The sequence below is a fragment of the Podarcis raffonei genome, chromosome 8, assembly GCF_027172205.1.
Source record: "Podarcis raffonei isolate rPodRaf1 chromosome 8, rPodRaf1.pri, whole genome shotgun sequence".
Taxonomy (NCBI): Eukaryota; Metazoa; Chordata; class Lepidosauria; order Squamata; family Lacertidae; genus Podarcis; species Podarcis raffonei.
This window is the reverse complement of record NC_070609.1, coordinates 33,230,474-33,251,180: the sequence shown is the minus strand read 5'-3', so window position 1 is coordinate 33,251,180 and position 20,707 is coordinate 33,230,474. Positions and strand designations below refer to the sequence as shown.

General features: G+C 44.7%; 1 protein-coding gene and 2 long non-coding RNA genes across 23 annotated transcripts in view; 1 reads left to right on the top strand and 2 right to left on the bottom strand.

Moving 5' to 3' along the window:
* Positions 1-13,493, top strand: part of MACF1 (microtubule actin crosslinking factor 1) — a 291,360-nt gene extending 277,867 nt beyond the window's left edge. For 13 of the 21 annotated variants that reach the window (XM_053399045.1, XM_053399042.1, XM_053399052.1 and 10 more), the window contains 10 exons: positions 339-501; positions 847-1,001; positions 2,330-2,404; positions 3,175-3,192; positions 6,118-6,235; positions 6,826-6,894; positions 9,405-9,616; positions 10,209-10,319; positions 12,065-12,188; positions 13,183-13,493. In XM_053399045.1, coding sequence (XP_053255020.1) covers positions 339-501; positions 847-1,001; positions 2,330-2,404; positions 3,175-3,192; positions 6,118-6,235; positions 6,826-6,894; positions 9,405-9,616; positions 10,209-10,319; positions 12,065-12,188; positions 13,183-13,439 — 1,302 coding nt within the window. In that variant the 3' untranslated portion in view covers positions 13,440-13,493. The remainder of the gene's footprint in view (positions 1-338; positions 502-846; positions 1,002-2,329; positions 2,405-3,174; positions 3,193-6,117; positions 6,236-6,825; positions 6,895-9,404; positions 9,617-10,208; positions 10,320-12,064; positions 12,189-13,182) is intronic. The other 8 variants (XM_053399053.1, XM_053399043.1, XM_053399037.1 and 5 more) reach the window with 6 other exon arrangements.
* On the bottom strand, positions 6,125-9,529 carry LOC128418898 (uncharacterized). The gene is made up of 3 exons (XR_008331781.1): positions 9,422-9,529; positions 7,379-7,417; positions 6,125-7,013 (listed from the first exon to the last, which is right to left on the bottom strand). It is a non-coding gene; the product is annotated as an uncharacterized LOC128418898 (long non-coding RNA).
* Positions 13,494-14,146: 653 nt separating the features above from the next.
* LOC128418897 (uncharacterized) lies at positions 14,147-17,912 on the bottom strand. The gene is made up of 3 exons (XR_008331780.1): positions 17,753-17,912; positions 17,509-17,575; positions 14,147-15,151 (listed from the first exon to the last, which is right to left on the bottom strand). It is a non-coding gene; the product is annotated as an uncharacterized LOC128418897 (long non-coding RNA).
* Positions 17,913-20,707: the final 2,795 nt, after the last annotated feature.

Here is a 20,707-nt window from a genome sequence, read left to right as displayed (position 1 = left end):
CTTTTAGCCCACCCCAATCCATGCAATTGCTCTTGGCCCCTTGCCCTTGGTGCACAATTAAGAGCCCTGGTAAAACAGGATTCTCAGTTGCACAGGAAGCCATTAGATGGCTTCTCCCACTAGACATTCACCCCAAAGACGTGAGGGGCCAGGGCTAAATGCACAGCCCTACTGTACCTCTTACTTATTTTGGTGAGTTTAGTGTCAACCAGGCAAATCCTACACTTTGAGAGAAGAGAGAGCTGTGCTGTTGCCTCCTGCATCTTAGGAGATGTAAATATTTGTGGATCCTCTTTCCAAGTGAGATGTGAAACAGCCTTTCCTCTTCCCTTCTCCAGTTGAAAGAGTTTGCAAACTTTGACTTTGATGTATGGCGGAAGAAGTACATGCGCTGGATGAACCACAAGAAGTCACGTGTGATGGACTTCTTCCGGCGGATTGACAAAGACCAAGATGGGAAAATCACCCGGCAGGAGTTCATTGATGGCATCCTGGCATCAAGTAAGCCCCCTAACTCTTTTAATGCTTAAAACACTTTCAACTGCCTTTACCTGCGGACTTAGTTTTTTCCCCAGATTGAGAAGCAGGAAGCAATTCCTGCTTAGTGTCAAGCAAACAACCCTGCCTGCAAGAAGAGCCATTGTGGTGCAGTATAGTGTAAAAACTGTAATAAAAGTAATAGTGGTTAGAGTGTCGGACTAGGAGCTGGGAGACCAGGGTTCAAATCCCCACTCAGCCGTAAAGCTCACTAGGTGACCTTAGGCCAGTCACTGCCTCTCAAAGATGTCTGACAAATCTTGCATTTGGGATCGGTAATGGAGTTTCCATCTGTTCTCTCCCATTCAGAATTCCCCACTACTAAATTGGAGATGACTGCGGTAGCTGACATCTTTGACCGTGATGGGGATGGTTACATTGACTATTATGAGTTTGTAGCTGCTCTGCACCCTAACAAAGATGCTTATCGGCCAACAACAGATGCAGACAAAATTGAGGATGAGGTAAGACATTTTGATAAGGCAGCAGGGATCCAGGAGCTATGGAGATAGTTAAGCTGTTTCAATCTCACACTGCTCTGCAAGCACCTAGGATGCAGTTGGTGCTGTAAGTTGTGGAAGGATGCCTGCTTAATCTTCCTGCCCCCCTCCCTTTAAAGCCCACCTCTTCCAGAAAGCCTTTGGCAAAACCACTACCTGGTCTCCATGCCCTAATTCAGTAGCCCCACATTTTTCTCCTGCTATCCTCCCTTGTTACTTATTTTCTAGCTTGTAGGCACCTTGAGAAAGGGACCTGTTTTGAGAGCCAGTGTGGTGCAGTGGTTAAGAGCGGTAGTCACGTAATCTGGGGAACCGGGTTCGCGTCCCTGCTCCTCCACATGCAGCTGCTGGGTAACCTTGGGCCAGTCACACTTCTTTGAAGTCTCTCAGCCCCACTCACCTCACAGAGTGTTTGTTGTGGGGGAGGAAGGGAAAGGAGATTGTTAGCCGCTTTGAGACTCCTGAAGGGGAGTGAAAGGCGGGATATCAAATCCAAACTCTTCTTCTTCTTCTTCATACTTTGCAAAGCACCACTTGCATTGATAGTGCCATAAGAATCATAATAGTCACAAGTGCCAGCCTTCATTTGCTCAGGGGTGTCACATCTCTTTTGCATGTAAAAAGTCAAGGAATCAAAATTCATGAGTGTGAGAATTTGAGTCAAGAAGTGAGAGACTTTGCCAATGCAGTAACATCCAGGTGTGGAACCCCCTCTACTCTAAAGTTCAGCTGGTGCCAATCTTTGTTAAATTCCTAGGCCAGTTGGAGACCTTCCTCCTCCTTCTCCAGGCCGTCTACATTTTACATATGTAGCTGCAGAGTTCCAGAGAGTTGCTATAAAAAACAGTGGGAGTTGTTTTCATGGTGATAATTGTATTTTATTGCTTTGTTGTATTTTAACTTCTTGCAACCCACCCTAAGATCATTTGTGATGACAGGAGGGATATAAATCTTTAAAATATATAGTAGAACGGGATTTTGAATCTTATCTGGGGAAGGTAGTATGGTGCAATAAGTAGACCCTCAGACTTGTTCCACTGGGGTCTTGAGTTAAAATCCCTCCTATTCAACCATGAAGCTCACCAAAACAGCCATAGTCCAGTCACCACTAATCTTCCTATCCTCACAGAGTTGTGATGAAGATAAATTGGGACAGTACTGCCCACCTTTTGCCCTTTGTGGTTTTTCAGTAGGGACTGTCTTAAAGTAAAAACAAAAACCTTTCAAACCAGTTGGAGAGCTTTCCTGTAGTTTGGCCTAATGGAATCTCTTCTTTTCTTTGTACCCAACAGGTGACCAGGCAGGTGGCTCAGTGTAAATGCGCAAAGAGATTCCAAGTGGAGCAGATTGGAGAGAACAAATACCGGGTAAGCTGAAGGGGGCTTTGCTTGCATTGACAGTTTGGGGGGGGGGGTTCCTCTGGCAGCCTGATGGTTTCATTGTAAAGGGTTAAAAAAAAGTTCTCTAATTTCATTGTGGACCCCCATTTCATTTTGTGGCAGGGAACTCCATGGTTGACGGGGGGGGGGGGGGAGGAAGTGTTTCCTTTTGCCTGTTTTACTTTCCAGCCCTGTGTGTTCCTCTGAGATTTAAACATAGTCCTTCTGAAAATGCTCATGGGCAACTTCTGTGCTGCTTCTGTTTTTGTCTCAAGTTCTCAGAGTCTTCCACTGGCAATGGAGCCATCTAGCTTAGCTTCCCCACGTGCCTGAACTGCGTGCAATTTTAGCTGAGGTGCAAACAATCTGAGCAGCCACTTCTTGGTGGCTGCATTTTTAAGGAACAAAGTGGGGGTTATAATTATCACTTGGGTTGGCAAAATGTCTTGAGCTTGCCCTGAATTTAGCACAAGAGCGGAGTGTGTAAAATAACCAGCACTGGCCCTTGTCACATTTTTAAAGTGTACAAGATCTTTGGCTTGCTTCGTTAATATAAATATGTATAAAAGGGAAGTACCAAAATGTGACATTTAGCATGCTGAGTAATGTTGAGTATACACATCAGTGGTACTTGTGGTTAACAAGACATTTTTCATAGTGATGCTCTGTTAATGCTGCTCAATGTTTTTTGTTCCCTCTCTCTCTCTCCCTCCCTCCCTCTTCTCTCTCTTTCATTTGTACTTTCTTCTCCTTTGTAGTTCTTCCTCGGCAACCAGGTACAGTGTGCCTTGCAATGCTGTCTCTACATCCTTTTATAGATTGTTTCCCTTAAAAGAATCGCATGTGTTGTCCCTTTACAAACTGATATTTTCATTGCTATGGGTGGTTGTGCTGGTGTGGATGCTGTGGTAAGAGCTTGTCTGTATTAACAGCCAAGATTCTGGTATACAGTGACATAATGATCAAGGAATGGAATGGAAGCAACGCTACAAATGTGCAAATGCACCCATAGTGACAGACACACACATGGGCACTCACAGAGGAACTTTCATGTGTTTTGTGTGCCAGACACTTTTTTAGAAAATTGAAACTCTTGGTAATGAAGCAGCCTTCGCCAACTTTGTGCCCTCCTGATGGTTTGGACTGTGACTCCAATCAACCCCGATTGTGCTAGTTGGGACTGATGAGAGTTTCAGCCCAAACCATCTGAAGAGCACCATATTGGCAAAGTCTGCTTTAAAATAACTCATATTTGACTTCTTGTGCAACTAAGCTGGAAAACTGTGCAGGCAGGACTGAATGCCTCAAAACTGGCTAAGTCAAATTGGCTTAACTTGAACCAGGCTGTAGCCCTTGAACCAGTCTCTGAAGCCCATTGTTCAGCCATAAGATGTATGCACAATCACAGTTTGATTCTGTAAGCTCAGCCATAGTCCCACATATCTGAGAGATGTAGAGAAAGGATTCCCATTGGAGCTGAGCACTACATAATCCTATGATTTCAGAACCTGCCACATGACTTTGCTGGTGGGGGATTGATGGATATTTTCAATCACTAGCAACTGAGGCTATGCTGTTAACCACCAAAATAAAATATCCAGAACTGACCAAGGGCACATAGAGCAGAACATACTGTGCATGCAAATCCATACCCCTGAGGCATGTGAATAGCAAGCTCATTGAGCTAATTATCATTTCCATTGTGTACCTTCAGATTTCTAATATACTTGAGGCAAGAAGACACATTTTTCTTGCAGCTCCTCACAAGTTTGGTCCTTCCACTGTAACATCAGAGCAAGACACCAGCAGGATACCTAGTTCTCTTGGTTCTTCCAGGAGGTGTAACTTCTGTGCCTCTTTCACAGAGTTGAAATTCTTGCAATGTATTCTGTATACCAGTATCTGGATGCCTTCCAATTAATTTTCCACCGCTTTTGGAATGCAAGCGCTGAATCCATTTGGATAATTTCCTTCCATAATTAGCACTAAAGCTTCAAGCCATCTGCATGGATCGTGTCAAATAACTCGAGGCTTCAAGAAGATAAAATGAAAAAAAATGCTTCTCATTTCCTCCTGCATAATTTTTAGCCAAATCATAACTCCAGAGGGAGTTTCAGCAATGCAGAGAAGAAATACATTTTAAACTTGTTTTGTGAGATACCCTCTGCCCCTCTGTTGATAATATGGTAGGAAACTAATGTCTTCAGTGCCTTAATTTTGCTGGACAGGGTGGACTGTTTTTACTTCAAATGAGCCCTCAAAGCCTAACGTTATAAAAAGGACTTGAATTTCCTTGAACTGGTAGGAACAGTTAAAGTCTTGCTTGTTCAGAAAATCAGATGGTGAGCCAAAAACAGAGAGAAGGTCCATGCAGCTGATTGTAGTTACCTTCCCTCACTTTGTAATGTAGAAATGAGAAATTCCTCACCTGTAAAACATGACCTATTTTACCATGAGGGTGATGACAATTAAGGGCAGTGAAAAAGATTCATATAGCACTTGGCATTTCCAGTTTGCATTATGGATGCTGATCTTTGCAGAGCAGATTTCTAGTGAGGCAGGACATACTGTTTGGTCCATTGGTCAAGGCTTCAAATTGTGGAGATGTCATACTGCTAGTGGTCATTTCAGTAAATGTACTTCTGATCCTTAAGGCTACCACTTTGCAGGTTTGCACATCTCTGGCTGCTGCAATTAACTCTTCTGCGTGGTGGTGGGGATGTCATGTACCATGAATTTTATGGGTCTTCAGATCTGGTGAAGGGCTTCTCTTCTTTTTGATGAGAGTGATTGGTGGGATTCCGTTACTGAATTTCATGTGAATTCCAGTTGTCCTCTCTCCAGAAATGAACTGTATCAAGACTGGCATGTGGCTGAATTCGAACCATGCTCCAAACAACACCCCCCCCCCAAGTCCTTTGTTGGGAAATTGCTCAAAAGTTTGAAGTTCTGGCTTTATTTCATCTTCCGCATAACACAATGGTTACAGTTGGCCCAGAGACAAATGGGCAAGCCTTTAAGGGAGCACAATAGATGTGCAAACACTGCAGAGGAGTTATTTCTGGGCACTACCTCACCCTGAGTCCTCTTTGGTCCGCCTGGTCCATAGCATAGCCTGGTCCATAGCAACTGTCTAGCCGATGATCTCCAGGGCAGTCTCTGGCAGGAAGAGAGAAAAGGCCTTTCCCATCACCTACTGCTTGGCTGATTCATTTTAACCTGAAATGCTTCCAGGAATGGGCTATGGGGTCTTTTGAGCACAGAACAGGTGCCCTGCCACTGAGCTGAGGTAGCTCCAGCAAACAAGGGTGCACCTCCTTCATTTTCATTTAGTTATAATTAGCAGTGCATTAAAATGGATCCACTCTGGTTTTATTAACATCATCATCACCATCACCATTATTTATTCATATACCACTTATAGACTTCTAAGTGGTTTACAAAGCATGAAAACCAGTTATACAAACATTTAAAATATAAACATCCATAATAAACCCATTTAGACATTAAAAAAATTATATTTCTTAAAAGCAGCTAGTAGGTTCAGGAGAGAGGCCCCAGTGTCAAAGCCCATCCTGCTGCAGTCCCTCTCCTGAAGCGGCCCTGTGCTGCCACCTTTCTTTTTTAATTGCAAGGTGTCTTTTGGGCTCTTTTGTGGGTGCTCATCTAAACCATTTCCCCCTCTGCTGCTCCCTCCACAGTTTGGCGATTCGCAGCAACTGCGGCTGGTCCGTATCCTGCGTAGCACAGTCATGGTTCGCGTTGGTGGAGGATGGATGGCCCTGGATGAGTTTTTAGTGAAGAACGATCCTTGCAGAGGTAAGAAATGGAGAGTGATTCTTAACAAACATGGGGCTCTTAACCTCCCCCAGTGTAAGGCTGTGAGGTGTCTGCCATTAAAAGTGAGTGGGCCAGGACCACCCATGGAGCACAGCCCAGCCCAGCAGGAAGTCTTTTTGAGGTCAGTCAAAAGATCAGCCTAGCCAAGGACTTCTTGAGGAGGGTGACCTGTGTTGATGAGTGGGAGAGAAGTGCCAGTGAGGTTCTCTGTTGCAAACACCATCATGATATCTTGGGCAGACCCTAGTCCATCCTGAATGTCAGCATAAGTACCAATAAGTACTTGACTAGGACTTCCTATGTAACACTCACATGTTGGGTGGGGGGGAGAAGTAGAATCGATCAGAGCCCCCACCCTCCCACCCACCTCTTCACATCTGTGGGCTGAGCTCTCTTCTCGTACCCTTTCCATTTTTCCTCTAAAATGGCTGCCCTGCATGCCAGCCAGTGTGTAAGAGACTTCTCCTTGCCTTTTTCCTCCTCCTCCTCCTCCTCCTCCTTGACCCCCACTGCTGTTTGTTTTTCCTGCTCTATCTTTTCTTTGTATATATGTATTTTCTTTATTCTAGTTCACCACCCGGGAAGTAAAATAAAACGCTCTGATTCCAGCTCTTCGATTGCCAGTCAGTCTCCGATAGGTTGGCGGTTTTTCTTGGCTTCCTCGCACTACTACTCCTCCACTTGTTGGGAATGGCTTTGCTTCTCTAACCTGCCTTGATCTTCCCCATCATCCCCTCTGGCCCAGAATAGTACTTTGCTGTAGTGAAGGGCATGGGGTGGGGGCAGAGAGACAGACAAAGACCTTTTTTTTTGTGTGGCTGGTTTGGGCTGAAAGCTGCAAGTTGAGTAGGCTTCACAGCCCCTGCCTCATCTTGTTCCTGTCTGTCACATTGGCCTTGAAATCACCATTCACTTTTTCCCAAGGGTAGCAACATGTATCCTCTGCACCAGCTTATGCTAGCAGCAGCCTTGATGGGTTCAGCTGAGCAAGAGCAGCTTGCCCCGAGTGAGGAGCAGGGATTTGGGCCCTGGTTCAACACCAGACTAGCTTCCTTTCTTGCCTTGTCTGCATCTCCCTCAATCCCAAAAAAAATTCCTCCCCTTTTCTATTATATCATTTACCTTTTCTCCTGGAAATTGCCTGTAAGTAAATATGGTGTTCTGTAAGACAAAAGGCTGACGTTAGAGGCTTGTGAGGGAATGGCTACCCACCCAACCCTCCAGCCTGAAGTCTGGGCCCCCTTCCTTTGAAGACAGGTTATTCCTTTTGGCCTGTGGCTGTTGGGTGGCCATTTTCCCCTTCCCTCCCATGATAGTTTGTCTGAATGCGGCTGCATGCTGCCATGTTGTAAAACATCTGGGATAGTCTTCGCAAGTCAGTGCTTTCCAGATGTTTTGGACTATAACACTCATCATTCCCAGCTAGCATGCACTATGAAAGATGGGGCTGATGGGAGTTGTAGTTCAAAGCATCTGGAGGGCCTAGGGTTCAAGAAAGCTTCTCTAGGATTTGTTTCTTGATTGCCTCTTGGTACTGCTGATTCTTCCGTTCCTGGTGCTGCTCTTGAGCACTCCTGCTAGGCGTCCGCAGATTGTTCTGACGCAATCCTAGGGGTGCTTCCAGATGGGGGTTTATCATGGAATCAGCGCTCCTGGTGCATGCAAGTGTTTTACAGAGTCCACACAACATTGTTAGCATCAAAAAGCCAGCTTGTACCAACTCTGAATTTGATCTTAGTGGGGAAAATCTGATAAATATATATATAAACCCAGTTACCAACAACCCACTTGCAGTATCTCAATAGCTCGTTTGCAAGCTAAGCCCCTCTCTGGAAGTCCCCTTGGCAGCTGCAGTTGCTTGTCTTGGGGTGGATAATGTGTGAAATCTCCAGCTGCCCCTTTTTCTGCCTGGCAAGGCTTTATGCATGATGTCTTGCTCACTTAACAAAACTGCTCCTTGCTGTGTGTATCTGTTTGTTAGGTTTGTTGCTGTTTTTCCTGTAAAACTGAAGAATATGCTTGCTGTTTTGCTATGAAGCAGGTGGTATAATTGCAGAGGAAGGAAACTGAAAATTGGGGAAGGGGTGTAGCTCAGTGGGAGAGCAACTGCTCTGCCCGCAGGTGGTCCTAGCTTCAGTCCCTGATGGTATCTCCAGGTAGGGCTGGAAGAGACTCCTGCCAGAAATTCTGGAGAGCCGCTGCCGGTCAGTGTACGCAATGCTAAGCTATGGGGATCAATAATCTGACATAATATAAAGCAGCTTCCTATGTTCCTGTATCCTGATTGCAAATTTTAAGTCAGGTTTATTTCCTTCCATTTCTTGAGAATCAGGTGAAAATGAATTGAGAGCTCTTTGGACGACACTTTGTTTCCCAGACTTCTTGCCACATAAACTTAGCTAAGTGTGCAGTGCCAGCAGCTGAGCAAGCTCTGCTTTGGGTCAGCAAGCTTCCCACAGCTGGGGGGGTGGTCATAGAATTGTAGAGTTGGGAGGAAACCCAAGGGTCATCTATTCACCCCCGCAATGCAGGAATCTTTTGCTCAGTCTGGGGCTTGAACCCACGACCTTGAGATTAAGAGTCTCATGTTCTGCTGACTGAGCTATTCCAGAATTCTTTGGTGCTGAACTGAGACTGGGTAAAGGAGACTCCCCCCCACTCCAGAGGATCCTTCACTAGCCTGTAAAGCAGATTGTACAGAAGGACATAATAGATAGCGTTGGTTGTATAGACGAGATGGGCACTGTCTATACGTGCTTAGAAGGTGCATATCTGAGTCCTTTCAAAAGTGTGTGGACTTGCCCTGGTGCAGGCCGAAACACCACTGCTCTGAATGATGGTTGTGGTGGGGGCTTCTATATGAGCTACAGAATGCTCCTAGATCTTTCCCCTCCTAGGAAGACTTTTCCTCTCTATCTTGAGACTTTTAAGCTGCTGCTGGTGTAGCAAAGTGAGAAGACCAAGGGGTCTGTCTCACAGAAAATTAACTGGAACGAGGAGGAAAGAATCCAAAGCACACCCCAGCAAGCCTGCACCAGGGAGTCAGAAGCATCTGGCTTTGCCTGGCTTTGCCATCTGTTTATATTTCAGACTCTGGTTTCTTTGGCTATTTTTTTCTTCATGTTTTATGGTGGTTCCTTTCCTACAGCTCGAGGAAGAACTAACCTTGAACTTCGAGAGAAATTCATTCTCCCAGAGGGAGCTTCTCAGGGAATGGCGCCATTCCGGTCCAGGGGGCGCAGGTCAAAGCCCTCCTCTCGGGCAGCCTCCCCAACACGGTCCAGCTCGAGCGCCAGCCAGAGCAACCACAGCTGCACTTCGATGCCCTCCTCCCCAGCCACACCTGCAAGCGGGACAAAGGTGAGAGGGCTTCTTTAACCATTAAAAATGGCGTCTGTCACTCAGTTGCTCCAGGACAGGTACAGGCCTCTGAGTGTCCAGTGGGGCCTGTCCACAGAGGACAGAACTTTCAGGGTTACTCAAACATTTATTTCTGCCCACGATGACAATGAAATGCTGTCACATCCAGGTGGGTAGAGTGAAATGGCGGAGTTCCTCTTCCCCTCCCCTCCCCTCCCCTCCCCCAAATTACACGTGTCTGTTTATGTCTCATTTTAATTTTTGGGCCATCCCTGGTTTGTTTTCCTGGCTTCTGTGATCCTGAGAGTTTTTCTCCCCAACGCTTGGCCTGGGTGAGATGGCCACGTTGGCAGTGGGCACAGAGCACAACCCCTACTTATGTAACTCTCATCTCGTCGCCCATTTTGTATGTTTCCTTTCATTACCTGTTGGGTTTGTTATTTTATTTTATTTTGGGGTTTATTTACTTTTCTGTTTTTATTTTCCTTCCATCCTGTACACCTCCCTCCCCGCCCCATCCCTCCTTTCCTTTCACTCCCTTCCCCCTTCCCTCCCTCTCCCTCAATTTCTCTTTGGATTTTCCATTTCACAGACTCCGCATCACTTCACTCGCAGTTATGACAAACCCTGGTTGGTAAACAGCAAGGCAGGTACCCCTTTGAGGGGCTACGATAATGCCGACCTCCACCTGTCTGCTTCTGAGGTAGAGTATGGCTTACATGGGCCAGTCCCTGTTGCAAAAGGAGGAGCCCCCTTGGCTTCCTTTTCCCCTCTCTTAATGCTTTCCTTGTTATAACAGCGCTTGATAACACCTCTTTCCATGCTAGGGCTGCTGCTGTGTTGCTCATGGGGCTTCTAACTCTGGTTTCTTAAAGACAAAAAGATTTGTTCTTCAAAATACTCTTTCAAAACCAACAGAACATTAACACACAGTTTGCAACCAGTTTGTGTTGAAAGAACAAACATTTTCCCAGGAGTTCAAAGTGAGAAAATCTTTCAAGTTTTGGGCTGTTTTAGAACATTAAATGAAAAAGATATGATAGAGGAGGATATCACTTAAAAGTCAGGACTCATGAATAAAACAGCCGAGTTAACACTTTGAAAATCAGTGCCTGTGCCTGTACAGAAACCCCTCAATTTGTCATCCCACATACGACGCAGGTGAGAATGTTGGGAGGGGAGAAGCTTCTTAGAAACATCTGCCTGGCTGCTTTTGGAGGTAGGAGGCTGGGTTAGATGGACATCCTTTTCCCTCCCTCCCTCCCACCAGGGCAGTTCTTACAGTCATGGGAATGTAAGTCCCAGCCAAACAGGAGGAATGGGGACGGTATTAATGATGGGCTGCCGGCTTGGTGTCCATATAAGTTGCTCAGACCTGAAATGATTGTTGCTTCAGTTTGCTTTTCTCCAACTGGCTGCACTCCAGATGTCTTAGATGACACACTGTGCTGGTGATCAGAGTCATACTCCAAAATGTTTGGAAGGCAACAAGTTGATGAAGCTGTTTTTGGAACATAGGATGCTGCCTGAGTCCATCTAGCCCAGTGTTGTCAACACAGGCTGGCAGCAGCTCCCCAGAGTCTCTGGCAGGAGTCTTTCCCAGGCCTACCTGGAGCCGCTGTTGGGGACTGGACCTGAGACCTTCTGCATGTGCAAAGCATGTGCTTTAGATTAAGCATTTCCCTGCTTTGCGCCACTAGAAAAGCAGAGACAGTTGGTGCACGAGCAATGGACTCCCTCTTCACATCTAGTGCTTGGGAACTGGAGTGAGTTGGGAGGATGCTTTTTCCTCCAGTTTTTCCTCCCACTGAAATAGTAGCTGGCATCCTGCTCTGCACCTGCTTTAAAGAGGCTAATGGGAGCTGCAGCTGTGGTGTCCAAAATGAGCAGGATCCCACCCACTCCAGTTCCGAGCTGCTCTCTGTCCTGCTACTTCCATGGGGCACAAGTAGAACAGTTCAGGGCCAAGTGGATCCCCTGCTCTTTCTAGACAGGGGTGTGATGACTTGGACTAAACCTCACCAAAGGTGCCTTCTTGCTGCTCATGCTCAAGTGCTCAGGAGCTTCTTTTCTGCCCTTTCTAGAGACTGCAAGCACAGGGGTCCAATTAATGAGCCTGCCATCCAGCACTGGGTGGTAAAGAGGACTAATAGCAGAGAATGGCCTTCTTGGTGTGTCTTGTCTGTCTGCTTCTCTTCTTGGCCCGCAGCACCTTAAAGGTCATGAGGAACATGGGGTGGGTGGGCAGGCAGCCCTGTAAATGTGTTCATGTCCACTAGCAGAAAGCAAAATGGGCAGGTGAAGAGCTGGATGCTCCTTCATTCCTTGTTGACCTTTAAGATGCAGTGGGGGCTGCAGTCTGGCTGCTGGAGTGCAGGGATCCTCTCAACCAGCACCTGTTTAAGAAGCAAATGATGACTGTTGAGATAAACGTCTCTTTCTCCCAAGGCCGTTCCCTCTTCAAGCAGCAAGCTGAAGCGACCCACTTTCCACTCCAGCCGGACTTCTCTCGCTGGCGACACCAGTAACAGTTCCTCGCCAGTGTCTTCAGGTGCCAAAACTAGTCGGGCTGGTAAGTGCCTTTCTGGAAGTGACACAGTCCCTGCTTGTATGCTGCATGTATTGCCTTTTCATTCTTTGTTTTGTGAATCACTTCGGGGCTTCCTTTGGTTGTGGGAAACAATGAACAAAATCAGTAAACTGAACTGAACATTCAGGTGAACACAGGAGTGGGACTTGGGTCAAGGTGCTCTGAGTTTCAGCTTCTACTTCTGTTAGGTGGGATGAGTAATTCCAGCCTCCCTGATGAGGCTTACTTCCAAGCAAGGGCGGGCTGGGGCCTCCTGCTGCTTACAGTCTTCACTCTGCCCTTGTAAGCCTCAAGTGTACTTGCAGCTGGTTTCCTGTGCTCTTGGGAGCATGGCCATTTCTCTGTGTGCACCAGTCAACGGGTCAGAGCTATTGCAGGTGGCGCCGACTGGAAGTTCAGCACACTTTCACTATAGCCAATTCCATTTATGCAAAGTTTTATTATTTTAGCCCGCAACCCTGCCCCCACATAGCTGTGCATAAGCCCTATTGCACTCGGTGGGACTTCTGAGTAGAAATATATACGGGATACACAGGAGCTTTTTGTTGAGAAATTAATAGCAAGTGAAAGCCCTCATGCTTCAGTGATTCCTCCAAGACATAAGGAAGCCCACACATGACCCCGCCAGGCCACAAAGTGGAATGTAGCACCGATGATGATACAGCAACATCAGCCAGTTTGACTGTCACCCCCACTGGCTGTGAGGCAGTTCCAGAGCAAGGGGTATCTCTATAGAGAGTAGTACACTGAAATAGGTTCATCTATGTTGTGGGGAGGGCCCGACTGCTCAGGCATCAACTGCTTGTGGTAGCTGTGAGAGCCACCATTCCAGCACACACACAGGATGTCTAAAGGGAAGGTGGCATCTAGCTGGAAAACAAGACGGGGGCTGCCCTCGAGGGACGGAGGAATAGCATGTTGTAAGGCCTTCCTGGGTTTCCATGGTGGTGATGGACACATCTGTTTTACTTTTCAGATCCTAAGAAAACAAGCAGTCGCCCTCAGAGCCGGGCAGGGAGCCGGGCAGGGAGCCGCGCCAGCAGCCGGCGGGGCAGCGACGCATCTGACTTTGACCTCCTAGAGACACAGTCAGCCTGCTCAGACACTTCCGAAAGCAGCGCAACGGGGGGGCAAGGCAGCTCCCGACGGGGCATGGCAAAGCCCTCCAAAATCCCCACCATGTCTAAGAAAGCGACCACAGCCACCCCCAAGACGCCAGGCCCCAAGAGATAATAATAAGACCCCATGCACACATCTACACACACACACACACACACACAAAACAACCTGTGTCCATTTTTTAACCCTGCTTCATACATTGGATGTATATTTATTCTACATGGGAGAAATTATATTGTTAAAAGTGTAAAAGATTAATTGTGTTATGAAGCTGCCTTATTTTGTTCTGTTAATTTTCTTTTTTTGTAAGTTACTATTTTCATGTGAATATTTATGTAGATAAAACTTGCCTTCTGGTGACCTCCTTAGCGCTGGGAGGGCCCAGGGAAAAAAAATGAAATGTGGGAGAGAATAGAAGCAAGCAAAAGGTCAAGATGTGAAAATGTAAAAACAAAAAGTTAAAAAAAATTATATAAATAGGATTTCTGTGCAGTGCAGGAAGTGATCCTGCTTTATCTTTTAGGATTATTTCCTAAATGCATCTTTATAAAAACTTAACTTGCTGTCTCAGCAAGGTAAATTATATTTAAAAGCAACACCTGAATATCCAGCAGTGTTCAAGGAATTATTTCTTTCTTTCTTTCTTTCTCTCTCTCTCTCTTTCTTTCTTTCTTTTTTTTTTTTTTTGTAAATCATGGATACCTCAAAAAGAGAGAAATGTGAGGTGAATGGGATCTGGGGCTTCTGTTTCCAGTTTTTAAAAGAAATCATTGTGGTTTTACCTGAAGATAAAGTGGAGTAAGTTTGAACTAATAAATTAAAAAAAAATTGCACACATGCTACATACAAGTAAAGATGTTCACTAAAATGCTGTATTTAGCGAAATGAAAGTACTGTCAGCCGCTGAGCTTTTAAAGAACAACTAATACTATGTTTTCAATATTTTACACTTGAAGCTCTCCAGTAGCATCATACCTGTGTGGACGATGCCTGGGGTTGGGGCACACACAGCAAAACCTTTGAGCGGTGGAGCCAAAGAGGGAAGTTCCCACAAAACTTGGTTCTTCTCTCACATTGCTGTTAAAACAAAAAAACTGACTTCACTTTTTAGTTCACGAACTGCTATTTAACTGCATTGTTTCCTATTTATTGTCTCAACTGGTTAATGCCACTTCTGACCATACTGACGTCCAAGAGGCCCCTCCACACTCCAGGGGAGAAGAAGACGACAGAGCTGCCTTCAACACGCACAGGAGCTTGTTCTTGGGAATTTTAAAGCGCATCACCAGCAGCCCCACTTGTGCGCCGCCCCCTCCGCCCCCCAGCTCGCTTTTATATGATCATTTTTTCCATTGTGGAGGGGAGAAGAAGGGGAGGAATGTTTTAAAAAGTAAAGCCAACTTTGGGACAGTAAAGAAGGGGGAGGGGCAGGGAGTTGGGGGCTACTTGGTCTTCCTGTATTTATTAACTTTTGCTCTTTCCCCTGCTCTGACTGACCATATTGCTGTGTGATTCTCTCAGTTGGTTTAATTGAGCCAGAACCTGAAGCTCTACCAATGAATTGTTTAAAAAAAGAAGACACTTTTTGTATTAAAATTGCTTGCAGTAATAATAAAAAGAAACTTGCCTCTTTTTTATGCCATGGAAGAAGCCACTGGAATAGCATTAAGAGTACAGGTGTGTCTTCCCAGCCAATCACTTCTCCTCTGGCACAGAATGCAGCCGCCTGCTTTCTCTGTGATTATTTGTTCGAATGCAGTGGTTCCAAAACTCTTTTTGAGCCTCCGCCACTTGGTTCCGTAAGATCATCCCCAGTGCCCCCTGCCCTATAAAAAACATTCAGAATGACCCACTATGGAAGACAACAAAATTCAAATTCAAAACAGTGACAATTAATTGCACATTTATTCAAAATTCAATTAAAACTATTTAGCATAATTCAACAAAATTGATGAACTTCCAGTGGTACCAGCTTTCCAAACCCTTGCCCCTTACCAATCCTCTAGGTAATCCCACTGCCTCCCAGGGGGCAGTACCCCACCCCATTTGGGAACCACTTCCAAACCATAGAAACCATCAGATGTGTACCAGACAGCCACAAATTATGGGCAAGTTAACCAGTCCACTGTCTTCTAAAGGGCCTCTGCAGTAAGAGAGACCAACTCACCATGCTCCTGGCTGTTGCGCTTCTAAAGGGATGATGTTCCATGTGCTCTGCCCTTTCAAAGCACAGGAGGGCAACTCACAGCAGCGTTTGGTTTTGCTTTGTTTTGTTGTGCAGTTGGGAAAATGGGGAAACTGGACATGTTAGGTAAATGTGTGTATGAAGCACTTAAATGACAGGCAGCATCAAGGACATGTGTACAAATGATAAAAGGATAGAATGTGCTCATTTCCATACTTAGACTGCCCAAACTATATTGGGAGCCTGTGCAAAGCCCACAAGCAGGACAGGAACACAAGAGAACTCTCTTCATGGTTTCCAGCAACTGGTATTCTGAAATATTACTGCCTCCTACCGTGGAGGCAGAGCATTGTTGCAGTTGATAGGCTTATCCATTAACTTGTCCAGTCCTCTTTTACATCCATCCAAGTTGATTGCCATTACTGCCCCCTGTAGGAGCGAGTTCCATAGTTTAACTATGCTATGTGAAGAAAGTTTTCTTTGTCTGTCCTGAACCTTCCAACATTCAGCTTTATTGGATGTCCAAAAGTTCCAGTGTCATGAGAAGGGAGAAAAATATTCCACTTTCTCTATTATACTGCAGCCAATACAAAACACCTTGTCTGTGGTCCCACTAAGCCAATGGTGGCATGTTGTAATGGATGTAAAGAAATAGATGTAAAGATGGAAGTTTGCTGTTTCCACAGATAATTGGGCCCTGCTTTTTTCTTTTTGAGCAAAGCACTTGCGTTTATGAACTTGAAATTGGCAACATGGGGTTTGGCAGTAATTATGTAGGCAATGATTATAGCAATATTCTTGTAATCTGGCAACCCTGCAAGTAAGTTGACACTGCCCTCCAGAGCTGTGGAGTGCACACACTCAGTAACCCAATACTTCATCAACTAAAACATTTCTTTTTTCCTGGCTTTCTTGGAGCAATGCTACTGTCACAATTTCCCTGCCCTATAGACACAGAAAGAGAACTTCAATAGGGGAGGAGAAGCAATTAGTGAGCAAATCCCTGAGCAGCATTGGAACTTTCAGCCGGCTTCCGAATGGGCAAGACCAGCTCACAACGTCTGTGTCCTGGAAACCATGTAAACACACAGGCCTGGAATCCAGAGCCACAACTGCCCCTTTTTAAATCAATACAAATGGGGTTGTTCTTCCAGGGCCCAACAGGGAACAAGCAAACAAAGTTGTCAGTTGTTCTCCAGGCTCCGCTCCTGTGCCTTTTCAAGCAGCCTAACGTCCAGAAGTTGTGCATGGGTAGGCTGCGACATGTAAATTTCATATGTGTGAAGAAGAGATTTTGCAGGACTCTGGCATGACAAGATGCAGCTGCTAAATTCCCTCTTATCCAAGACCACAGCCTTTTACTTACAGGAGGAGCCCCGATTAAGGGGCAGAGCACATGCCTAGACTACACAAGGTTCTATCCCTGGTATCCCCATATCTAAAAGGCTCTCAGGTGCTGGAGCTGAGCAAGGACTTTGTTGGGGGTCTTGGAGAGCTAGACTGTCCTGAGCTGAATAGACTAATAGTCTGGCTCCATATAAGGCACATAGATGCTCACAGGCAAGCTCAGCTTCTGAAGTTTTAAAACGCTCCTAATCCTAGATGCACCCTTTCTCCAACAGCTTCTCTTTCCACTGACTTCAGCTAATAGGTCACATGCTGAATCCTTAGTGTCATGCTCCAGGGAGATGCAGGGCTCAACTGGATTCAGGGTGCCAAAGGATCAAGTGACAGGTGCACCATCATAGAGGACACCCCCCCAAAAAAACAACCCCAAGGTCATGTGGATTCCACTCTTCCCCACTTTCAGTATGGAAACCCCTGAATACTAATCCAAGTTATGCCATCTGTTTCCTACTCTTCTCTCTCCCCTTCATCATCACCTCTTTGGGGGCAGAGACGCTTCTTTTCCCAGTTTAAGAAACACTGCTAAATTCTGCATATGTGTATTGATGGGGCTGCTTTTAATCATAATAGATAGGAAGCCAGATGTCATACCTTGCAAGAGGAGCCACTGGAATCACCTCTTCCCTGACACGCAGCAGATGAGTGTCTCTTGGACATTCTGCAAAGGAGAGCAGAAATGCATCTGAGTCTGAGAGAGGGATGGACTGGGTGGGTGCTCAGCTACACTCCATGCCAGTTGGGGCCAGGGTGCAGTCAGGTCTGGGGGACTCTGAAAATTTTGACCCAGTGGGTCTGTTTCCACCTCCAAACTGTGGCTGGAGGTGTCAACACTTACTCTGAATCATCTCTTCTCGAGGGCCCTAGCACAAGTCAACTGGCAGGAGAGACTCACATCCACCCCATACCTCTGCCTGCAGCCAAGTCCAGAGAGGTACCACAAGGACCTGCTGCCTGCTTCACAGTGAGTCAGGCTCAGAACCCCATTGTCATGGCAACCATGGGTGCCAGCTGCCCTTGGCCCCAACTGCCACTTTCAGAATGAAAGAACTGGGGTGGGTTTTTTGGGGGGGGGTTGTTGGGAGGGGATTTTGCTGTGATTTATGTGGAAATTGTTCAGTTTGGTTTTGTAAAATATTTTATTTATTGTTCAGGACTACCTTTGTTATGCTGAAGTTGCATATTTTTTCACATTTTTTTCACTGGTTCTTTGGCATATTTACTTTGGAGAAAAACCAACTGAGTTCTCTGGGGCTTAACTCATTGTGTAGTTCTTTACTGCTCAACTTTTCCTCTCTTCCATCCATGCCCCCCCCCATGATATGGAACACCTATTAAACCTTTTAAATAAAGCTGTAGAGGCACAAAATAGTTCACATTTAGCTAAAGATCAAATACCGATCATGTGAGTTTTGTAACAAAAATACACCACTATCAGATCAAGAAATACAGACTAAACTAAGAAACTTATAAACCCCTTGGCTGCTACTCCACCAAATCCACACTTTTTTGGCTAGCCCAATTACCAGTATAGCAGCTACCATTGTAATAGTCCCAGAAGGACAAAGACCAGATATAACATCTATAAAATTCTACTCTGTGCATCAGTGGGTTCACTTGACCCTATCAACATGAATTCAATTTTGGCTATAACCTTGAGCCAGCTCAATGAAATGGACAAAAAACCTATTTATTTTGGTGAGTGATAGAGAATTAACTGTAAAAACTCGTAGGTTTTACCTAACCTCTAGGAAGCTGGCAATGATCCATCCTGGTGCCTCACCACATTGCTGGAGGGGCTGCCCAACACCCGGTACAACTCTCCACATGAGGTGGGGATTTACAAAAACCCAGCCTTTCTGGAATGTGATATTCCAAGAAATTAATAAAATAACAACAATTGGAAATCAAACCAGAATTAGCTTCATCAAATATATTTCAAGACAACAATCTGGATCTACGTAATAAAGGATTAATAAGCCATTTAGTACAAGTGACAAGACCCAACATAACCAGACACTGGAAAGACCTTTCCGACATAACAATAGACAATTGGTATAAAACAGTTTGGGAACCATCCCTCCTTGAGATATAACAAACAACAGTTGACATGTGGACAGATCAAGAAAGATGGCTTTATCCCAGTGTGGTTTAATTTCATAACATATTCTAGTATTCCAGAAAATGAACAATCAGCATTTGGCTTAATCTGGTTGAAATAAATGTAATAAATTATAAAATAATTATATTTTATAATTAATTATAATTAAATTATAAAATAATTATATTTTATAATTAATTATAATTAAATTATAAAATAATTATATTTTATAATTAATTATAATTAAATTATAAAATAATTATATTTTATAATTAATTATAATTAAATTATAAAATAATTTAAACATAAATTATTATCTTCACTTTTAACCCCCACTTTCATCACTATACCAAATCTTTATTGTTTCATTAGTAACACAAGAGGAAAAATGACTATTATACTGAATCTAAGCACAACCACAAGGGCTCCTGATTAGACGTTTAGCCATGTGATGTTGAATGTTCTATCCTGTTTCCTTTTTGCTTTCATTTAAACCAATTCACGAACCAATAACTTATACACTGACCACTAATATTACTGCAAACTTATTTTTGTGATATACAATTGACAAGAGAAGAAGAAACTGTTAATATTTAATAATAGGATTGCAGGATATGGTTATTTTTCCAAATATTTTCCCTGTCTTTGTCTTTTCTTAGAGGGAGTATTTAACATTGCATCCCTCAAGCAGAATGAGTTGCCAGGGCGGGGGCAGTGAATCCACTTCATAAAAGTGTACATTGTGTCACAGACACTCTGCTATCCACTATAATGGCAGCTCCAAATGAACAGCAAAGGAGGCAACCATTCTTTATGATGGCAGCTTTTACAATTTCCTCAGAATTCAAACAGCACCTCATAACAGGGATTTCTGGGGGAAACAAAATGGCAGATTTTCCAGTTCCCTTCTCCTCAAAGAATATTGTTTCATCCTCCAAAACATTGCCAAAACAAAACAGTTGATATCAATGGAAGTGAAACAAACAAGAAATAGTTCAGCCAACCCTAACTTAAAAATGAAATTTCTCTCATAAGTATGTGTTTAAATGTGTGTTTTGATACATATAAGCTGCCACCAACCATGTCATGACATTCAGAGAAGTGCAAACTCCCATGTATAGCTAAGTTCTGTCCCCCCCCACACCCACATTTTGTCCAAGATCAGGTCATTTCTTGCAGGAATTTGCCAAGGTCAATTTCAGCACGTTCCCCAAACCTGATTAAATCTTGGGAACAGGGACTGGCCCACTCAAATAATAGTGGAATCTTGAGTTTATGGATAGTAGTTTCAGAACAGTCTAAAACCATTATTTTTCCCTACATTGTGTCCCCCTATCCTGTTGTAGCAGAGTATGTTGACCATCATGGACTTAGATAGTTGCAGACGGGTGGGTGGGTGCCATATCAATATAGAATTGTTATCTTGCTATTCTGCGGGTGGTGGTGGAGAGCTTCCAGAATGGCTTGCAAATGTTATTTTGCATCATAAAAGGAAAGAGCACAGGGGAAGAGGATTGTTATAAACTCAGCCTGGAGAACCAATCTGAGGAGTCCTACCAGCGCTGAGAGTTCCCGTGGAGGGTCCTCTGTCGGTCGGGAAGAAGCAGAATTGCAACCAAGCAATTCAGAGCAAGACGGCTAATAAGCCAGTTAAAACAGGATGACAAAGTTTCTGTGGGTGTGCTCACATTA